The following is a 9,664-nucleotide window of genomic DNA, read 5'->3' as shown; positions in this document are numbered from 1 at the left end:
TAGAGGTGAGACTGAAAAATGGTGACTCCAATACAGACAGGTGACTCCCCGCAGACTAGGCTGTTTTAGGACAAAATGTCTCAGATATGGATGGAATGTTATACAACAGTATCTGTTTCCTACTCTCCCTGTGCCTTGGACCATGTTGAGTCCTCAAGGTTAAAGATGTGAGGAATGGAAGTTTGATGAAACAGATAAGAATGACAAAGGGCGCAGAGTAAAGGAGGGGGGCCCTTCCCCCTATTCTGCACAAACCTATGCCTCCATGGTACTCTGAGGTTTGGCAACTTCGGTGAACAGTGTCTTTTGCTTTTTATTATTATTAAAAAAAACAACTGGTTTGTATACATTGAACCCTCTAGTTGGTTCTAAAAATGACACTGATTCTTTTAGGTTTCTACTGATAGTCACATTTTCTGTAAGTAAGGTTGCTTCCTCATACTTCCCTGCTTTATCATATTTGCTCTAACAAATGTTCCTTTAAAGTTAGTTAGAATGATGAAAGGGTTAAAGGTTTTACGCAGGTATGGGGAGGAGAGACTGTCACAAGTGCTCTTATCTTGAGTCTGATGAGCTTCAGAAGTAGTCATACTTTTATAATTTCAGGGATGTTATGACACCGGCCTTTTTCTTGGGAGTAGATCAAAAGTGTTCCCCAGATTCTCAACAAGATCAGGTACAAATATTTCTACTTTACCCTTTTGGAAATCCTAACACCACTTATGGTTTGAACTTAAAAGAATTTTTTAAAATTGGGGTCCTTTGAACTTTTCAGACTACAGGGACAGATACGAAAGATAATTAACATCATTCTAAATCTTACAAATAGCAGTCCTACAAACATATTTATTAAAAGATGTGATTAATTGGAAAACAGAGACAAGGGTACTTTCCAGTCAAGAAGGGATTTCAACACTGCTAGTTGTCATTCACTGTACAAGCAAGGGTTTTATACATTTAACAGAAACAATGAATTAAAAAATCAGAAAGTCTAGATTCTAGTATGTTTTATTTGTAACTAATCACATACAAATCACTTATCCGTAAAATAATGATTAACAACTATTCTCTAATTCACAAATATAGCACGAAACCAAATTCTTCCCAAGAAAATCTCTTTGTAAACCAAGATATTACTACTATCTCGCTTAGGCTTTAACTTAAAGGTTGAAAATGACAATTGGAGAATCTGTCTTTTATCAATCAGTTGCACACCTTAATTCTGCAGAAGGATAGTCTGGTTGAGATCATCACTGTTCTATTTCAACCCGACAAAGGAAAAAGCTATCAACAAGAAGTTCCTGGTGAAGAAAAAGTTGGCCAAAAAAATAACCCTATTGAGAAACAGCTTTGTGTTAAGGACACTGCCGAAAACAACCCTGATGTCAAATGGAACAAAATTGAGCCTCAGGCAACTAAAAGCATGTCTGTCCTTCTGAAGGAACACATACTGGTAGGATAAGCAAGCATCTTATTTCACTAAAAATGTTGAACAGGAATGTCTTGTAGAATCTTCAAACAGCCCATCAAAATGGCTAAGAAATATCTTTAAAAAAAAAAAAAACAACCTTTTACGTCTTCCTCTCTGTTTTCATCCTATGGTATTTCAATAAAAAATCCAGTTCCCTACCAGAAAGAGCACATTCCTCTGTACTCTGCCCGGGTGTAAGAAATGTTAGCACACTGTCACTAGAGAATAAACACAGAAGAGGAATTATCATGTCACTGAATGGAGATTCAGGGAGATCATTCTGATTGTGTGTAGAAAAAGTTATACACCATAAACATCTGGTCACTTATCATGTATATGTATCAATAACAACTATATCTAATAAACCCTCAAGAGGTAAGCACTTATGTTTTCATGTATTTAACAATGTAAGTCTTGTGTGATTTATTCTCTATTTCTGGACTTTCTTTCCCTTACATATGCTGACAGAAACAAAGACTGGAGCATGGTTCATAGAGAAACACAGAACAGATACAAATACCATAATAAAATAGCCTTGTACACCACTGCATAGAGAAATATTTTAGACGAAATATACTTTCACTACTGGCCCCAAATGCTATCATCCACTTATGTTATTGAACTGTAAACTTTTAATAGAAAAATACCTTTAAGCTGATAATAACATTTAGCGACTTACAAAACTGACAGAATTTTTCAATGCTACACAAAACAGTTCTATACACAACTTAGAGTTTGAAAATTCTTTGCTGGCACTTGATCTTATAGTTGACAGACACAATAGCTACTGATTTCAATAAAATACTGTTCTTAACTAATACATACTTTCAAAACCAATATTACTCACAAAACAGTAAAGAATAATCACATCTTGTTGACAAATCTTCTAAGATAAACACCAAAACTGTACAGCCAAAATATTTTAAGAATCACATAAACTTTTTAGGACAGTGGATAAAAATTTTCACAATCATGTCCAGTGAAAAAAGGATTATTCCTCTGATTCAGTGAAGCATGTATCAAGTATAGATTTAAAATATGAACCTACAAAGCAAGTTACTGGGTTTTTGTTTTTTTTTTAAAAAGGTTTTTAGATGATTGGTGACACTACTAGAATGGAATTTTTTTAGATGGAAAATTGGTCACTATTTGCAAATTACACGTTATATTACAGATTTAAAACTGAAATTTCTTTTCAAAAAGTAGAATCCTGTTTTTTTGTTTTTACTTTCAGTGAGCGTATGACCATTCTATATATTATCACAAATGAAATCACCATTCAGTCACATTAAACATATGTATTTTTTTTCACAAAAGAGGAGAAAACTGAACTAAAACTTAGCAGACTATATGTGTTAGAACACATTTTGTAAAAACCCACTAGTTTAAAGTTTTGGAAATCTACTACACTGTTCTGAAGGAAAATATATGCTTTCCAACCCTCTCTAATAATTCCTAACCAATCAGTTTTTCTATTGTAGAAATTAAAATTCAAGTTTAAGTATTTGTGGCACAAGACAGAATGTAAGATTTAATAATAGAAGACTATTGATTACAACTAACTTATATTGTCATCAAACATAAACATACTAAACAATCAACACTGGACTTTTAGAACAGTAAATTATTAAATAGGTTGATTTCTTTTAATGTTTAAATTCTGTAACATTAAATTACGTTAGTATTTCAAACAATACCCTTTCTAAACCAAACCTGAAATTAATCAACTTTTTTTCTTTTTTTTTTTCCCAGCAAAACGAAAGGGTCTCTTTAAGATACCTTCCAAAGCAGTAAAAACACCTTAGAGTTTCAGCTTATCTATAACACACTCTGCTGACCCTGCGCATTTCACTGAGGGGCTACCTGAACCCACAAATCATCATCAGATAAAGAACTTGAACTTCCTGACTCAGAGTCCAGCTCACTGAATCCACCTAAATCCCACTCAGTGCTAGATTCACTGGGCACTTCTTCCTCCTCAGTGAGAAAACTCTGACCAGGTTCAAGGCAGGAAGGATAAACGCGAGCTGAGAGGCAAAAAAAGTTAGAATCAAACTGGAACAGGCCTAATGTGGTACCTATATTAATCCACTGGTCACCCCTAATATCATATTCATACACGGTCACCCGGTTCTTTTTCCACTGCGGGGTGCGTGAGGTGATCAGCAACAGTTTTTGGCCATGATTGATAATCCGGTAGTTGTTAGTCTCTGACACCAAGGGAATGTTATTAATCTGCCTCCACTCTCCTCTGACTGGATTGTAGACCTTCATGACAGGGATGTCGCAGATGCAATAGATCTCATCATTGAAGACACAGGCTTCCTGAAAATCATTGCGCTTCAGAGAAACACACTTCAGCCACATATTGTGGCTGGGATCAAAGCAGAACATGCGCTTACTATTGAGAGCGTAAAGATAGTTTTGAATTACCATCAGATCGAAGGAAATAAAAGAATGGGGCAGGGGAGCCACCAGTGCCCACTGGTTCCTCTGGACACTGTAGCACTCCACCTCCTTCAGTTTAATGCCGGTAATAGGGTCTCGCCCACCCAAAATGTAAATGTAGCCATTGAGGTATGCCACATCCATGCCCTCACGGCAGAGCAGGCGGTCAGCAAGTTGCTGCCAACTATTCTGGGCTGGTTTATACACCCAGAGGTCTTTCCTGGGCTGGGCGGCCAGATAGATGTCATGGTCTGGAGAGACACAGACAGCTAAGGTGGTCACAGTCCTAGTGTGAGCAAGGCAGGTCAAAGGTGATGGCACTTTGTAAATGTCCCCCGAGTATGGGTCACAGCACAGAAAGGGATCTCTGGGATGTCCAAAGAAGATCACCATCTTCTTGGCATACACACCCAGTCTCTGGGGTGGATTTTCTGCCACCGATACAACAGAGCTGCTGCTGCAGCCGCCGCCGCCACCAGCGCCGCTAACGACACTGCTAACGCCGCCGCCGCCGCCGCCGCTGCTGCTGCCACCGCTGCTGCTCTCTGGCTTTGGCACCAGAGACTTGCACAACGTGTCACCATATCGCATCTGCCGGGCCCCTTCAACAAGGTCCAGACAGTACTTCTTCACCATGGTGTTGGTCAACAGCCCCTCCAGGTAATTCCGATCTTCATCGGTGAAGTGTGTCCAGCGGACACACTTGAAGACTTCTGCAGCGCTGGGACCCCGCTCCTTGGGAGCCGCCTCCAACCACTGCACCGCCACGTGGCACACGGTCTGCTCATGCTCGATGTTTAGGCTGTCCAGGCGCAGGACAGTCAGAAGTTGGGCCAGGGTCAGATCTGCCAGAGACTCCTCCCGAATCGAACTCATCTGGCTGAGCTGCTTGAAGTTGTGGGCTATAAACGACTGAGCCTGTGATCGCAGCTTGCGATGGCCAAAGGCGTCGGCGAACTTGAAGATGGCCGTGCAGTTGGCCAGGTCAAGGCGGCGGGCTAGGAAGGAGGCACAGGCTTCACGCACATACTCGAGCTGCAGCATGTCGGAGGCGGCGTACAGGCGCTCCACGTTGGATTCACTCAGAGACACACGACCCGTGTAGCAGTAATCGACCAGCACCTCGAAGGACTCGGCATCCACATCGTGCATGGTCACGTTCGTCTGGTGACTTTCGTACATGCCGCCGGTGAACATGCTCTTGAAGTAGGGACACGCGGCAGCCAGCACGTTACGGTTGCAGGGGAAGAGGCGGCCCGTGCCAGGCCCGCTGCCAGGCGTGACCACCTCGATGGTCACATCACAGAGCAGCCGCGCGTCGTAGAAGGACTTGAGCTGGGCCAGCAGGGCTGCGGAATGGGCCGTGTCCTTCAGCTCCTCCGGGCCCGTGAAAAAAGCTGAAACCGTGGGTTTGTGAACCCTTTTGGGCCGCTTCCCGCCGCGGGGACTGGCAAGGCGGCGAGAGCGCGAAGCTTCTTCCCGGGACTGCATGGTGGAGATGCTGGCGGAGAGCTGAGGACGAGTACGGGTGCAAGGACCGGGCTCTGGCGCCTCCTCACCCTCTGCTCGCTGACGCTAAGACCGCGGTGTCTCCGGAGAGACTGCAGCACGGGTCCATTTATTTAAGTCAACCCTAAGCCGCGGTGCCGCCTCCCTCGACCGCGTAGACCGCGTCCGACTCACCCGTTTCCAGTTCCACGCCCTTTCTCCGCCTCAGCTCGCCCTCACAGGACCTACTGGCTGGAACCGAGCGATCCGCCACCGCCGCGCTGGCAACACCAGTAGGCGTCCAGGAGAACTACGGCTCCCAGGTTACCTTTCGCGCCTCGAGGCACGACGGGGCCCTCCGGACTCTGCGGCATAGGCTGCGGCACCAGCTGCGGCACGGGCTGCGGCACGGTAGCCGCTTTGCATGTTGGGAGTAGTAGTAGCCGCAACAACATCGCGAGATTGTCGGCTGTTCATTGTTTCGGATGACGGAGTTAGAAATCGCTAATTCTCTTCTATTCGGTGTTATGGTTTCGAACTTTGGGTGTGGAATTCAGTTTAGATACCCGTTCTAGTGTTTATTAGTTGTTTGACTTCTCAGAGTTCTTGTTTTTGAAAACGTTAATAGCAATAGTATTTCATAGCGTGTGACGATTGAACTAAATTGCGTAGGTGATATACCTCTAAACGTAGGCTGGATATACTTGCTCTGAATAAATATTTGTTGATTAGTAGAATAACATACTTATACGTAGTACCCATAATATAAAGGTTCAATAAGTTTTAGCTTTTCTTCTAACGTTTATGAAAGATGTAGCAACCTCTCATTTGAAATCATGCGCCTGTAGGAAAATGGGAAAAACCCTGCAGGTTTCTGCAGAGATACCTTTAAGTTTTGGGTTTGTTTTTTTAATAAATAGATTTTAAGATCAGTTTTAGGTTTACTGGAAAATCCAACAGAAAGCTACAGGAAGCTCCCATATATTCCACCCCTTCTCAGTTTCCGCTGTTTACAACATACTGCATTAGTGTGTGCCGTTGTTACAAGTGATGAACTTAACACTGATATATCATTAATTAAAGCGTGTAGTTTAATGTTAGGGTTTACTCTTTGTGTTGTACAGGTCTATGGGTTTTGAAAAATGTATGTCATGTACCTATCATCATTACAGTAATATACAGAATCGTTTCACGGTCCTAAAAATCCTCTGTTCAATCTACTTATGCCTCCTCTTCCTTGCCCCCAGCCCCTGGGAAACATTGATCTTTTTATTGTCTAGTTTTATCTTTTCCAGAGTGTCTTGCAGTTGGAATATATCTTCTTTCACTTGGTAATATTCAGTTAAGATTCCCATGTCTTTTCACGGTTTGATAGTCATTTCTTTTTATCATTGAGTAATATTCCATTGTGTACGTATACCAGTTTACTTATCTATTTCCCTGCTAAATGACATTTTGTTAGCTTTGAATTTTTGCAATTATGAATAAAGCTGCTATAAACACTCGTGTTGGTTACTGCATGGACATAAGTTTTCAACTCATTTTGGTATACGCCAAGGACTGTGACTGCTGGATCACATGGTAATACTATGTTTAACTTTGTAAGGAAGTGCCAAAATGTTTTCCAAAGTGGTGGCTTGTACTGTTTTGCATTCCCACCAGCAATTAATGAGCGTTCCTATTGTTCCACATCCTCCCTAGCATTTGGTATTGTCAGTATTTTGGATTTTACACTGTGCAGCCTTTAAACTTGCCTCTCTGGGAGAAAATTCTGAAGGATCTGATCATATTTTAAACATCTAGCAATATCTGCAGGGCTGTTCAACTGTGGTCTCAGCAGTATGTATGAATTTTCTCAAGTACGCAAATCAAGAATTTGTGGTCTCACAAAATCTATATTTCATGTTCCAGAAGTAGGGCTGAAGTATATTTCATTAATTAAATAATTAATTCTTAATTAATTAATTCTTAATGAATTAATTCATTCATTAATTAATTAAATCAAGAATTTGTGGTCTCACAAAGTCTATATTTCATGTTCCAGAAGTAGTGCTGAAGTATTTTCATTAATTAAATAATTAATTCTCTTCTAATCCAGTATAGCTCCTTTCACTACCATCCCCAAATTAACTGAAGATTCTGGAATTCTAGTTATTAAGGAGAATTTTAAATAAAAATATTTAACAAAGAGACCCTGTACTGTGTGGGATCCTAAGAGTTCAGCATCATACATACCCAAACATCCCTTGAATTAGTCTGGTCTAATGTATGCTTTACAAAAGTGTTTTTATATTTGTATTTATCAACATTGTTTCACTATAAAATCCTCAAAATAAATTGTGCTCAGTCATTGAGTTTTAACTTTTTCATATGTGCCTCTAACAGTGTAATTTGCTTTCGACTGCTTTTCACAAAATTCAAAACATTTATTAGACACTGTGCTGTAAGGCCTACAGCAGTATTGTTCAGTAGCATTTTCTGTGATGACGAAAACGTTCTATGTCTGGGTTATCCATTATGGTAGCCATTAGCCACATGTGGCTCTTAAACACTTGAAATGTGGCTAATGCAACTGAGGACTGAAGTTTTCATTTTAGAAACAAAGCATTGGCAGCAACAAATCTTTTCAACAAATCTACCAAAACAACTGGATCATAATGGAAAAAAATTAACCTTGAAACTGACAGCGTTGAACTTTACCTAATCCCTGTGCCACAGGACAAACAGTGATGATTAAGAAATCTCTTCAACCTTTTTTTTTTTTTCTCCCTGGAGATGATCCTATCCTTTTGTGATTGGAAATAGGTAACTGCGGCAAACCACCTTCTCCCGCGTGACTTAGATGAGAGTCATTGTCTACTCTTTCTCATGACTACCATAGGGCTCACAGAGGAGCCCCTTATTTACCTGCGAGAAGGTTAAACACAGACGTTTCCATTTTTGCCTGAACCTGCCAACAAGGCCAGACACAGGGTCTCTAACTCCAAGTCCTTTGTCTCATGAATGATTAACTGAGATTAGAAGTGCGCCCATGGAAATTCCCTGGCGGTCCAGTGGTTAGGACCCGGTGCTCTCACTGCTAGGCCCAGGTTTGATCCCTGGCCGGGGAACTATGATCTCACAAGATGCGCTGTGAGGCAAAAAAAAAAAAAAAAAGAAGTGCGCCCAAACTAGCTAGACACCAAAATACACATTTCCTAGTCAGCCGACCAAGACTTCCCCTAGTTACAAAAGCAATTCTAACTGTAAACTACTCTACCTATAACTTGTCCAAACCCTCCCTATAACAGTCTAAGGCAAACTCACCCTGCCTTTGATTCTGAACTGTTCTCCACGATGGCAATATTCTGAATAAACTCAGTTTCCTTACTTGTTTGGTTTTTGTCTTTGACAGTTTGGTGCCATTACTGGAATGGAACTAGAAGCCCACCTCTGGGCCCCCATCTTCTCCACCCAGGTCCTGAGGCTTTTTGAGCCCCTGTGCCACTTCCCTGAAGGGCGATTTAGGGATCTCAGGCTGGAGTCCAGCCCCTGATCCATGTGCTGCAGAAAACTGTCTGTGGTAGCACGGTAAGGATTTGATTTTGGTTTTGGGGGCCATCTCTCGGTTTGGTTTGGTTTCGGTGTTTTGTTTTGTTTTTTTTTGCGGTACGCGGGCCTCTCACTGTTGTGGCCTCTCCTGTTGCGGAGCACAGGCTCCGGACGCGCAGGCTCAGCTGCCATGGCTCACGGGCCCAGCCACTCCGCGGCATGTGGGATCCTCCGGGACCGGGGCACGAACCCGTGTCCCCTGCATCGGCAGGCGCACTCTCAACCACTGTGCCACCAGGGAAGCCCTCTTGGTTTGGTTTTGTTGCTAGCTATTGTTTAATAGCTCTGTAGTGACCTTAATGGGAAGGAATTCTAAAAAAGAGTGGATATATGTATACGTATAATTGATTCACTTTGCTGCACAGCAGAAACTAACACAACATTGTAAAACAGCTATAGTCCAATAAAAATTAAAAAAAAAAAAAGACCCCTTCCCTGAGACCAAGACAACCCTGAGGGTTTCTGGGATTAGGTGCCTATTGCTGACCCGGATCCCTAGCTTTTTCACGATCACCTCGCCTCTCTATGCCACGACCAAGGAAACAACGCTGATCCCTCGAACTGGGACTCCTTCCACGTCTGTGTTTCAAAACCTGAAAAACTCTATCGTCTTCTTCCACCTTTAGACCCCTCAATTACTCGTTACTCTTTTCCCTCTTTATACAC

The 9,664-nt window shown here is 42.0% G+C and overlaps 1 protein-coding gene across 1 annotated transcript; it reads right to left on the bottom strand.

Moving 5' to 3' along the window:
• Positions 1-806: 806 nt before the first annotated feature.
• LOC307176776 (kelch repeat and BTB domain-containing protein 6) lies at positions 807-5,695 on the bottom strand. The gene has a single exon (XM_079903202.1). It carries the CDS (start codon positions 5,408-5,410, stop codon positions 3,320-3,322), a length of 2,091 nt encoding a protein of 696 aa, XP_079759328.1. The 5' UTR covers positions 5,411-5,695; the 3' UTR covers positions 807-3,319.
• Positions 5,696-9,664: the final 3,969 nt, after the last annotated feature.

The sequence above is a fragment of the Stenella coeruleoalba genome (assembly GCF_951394435.1).
Source record: "Stenella coeruleoalba genome assembly, chromosome: 18".
NCBI classification, from domain to species: Eukaryota; Metazoa; Chordata; class Mammalia; order Artiodactyla; family Delphinidae; genus Stenella; species Stenella coeruleoalba.
Note: the sequence above shows the minus strand (reverse complement) of the source record. Positions and strands in the feature narration are given on the sequence as shown.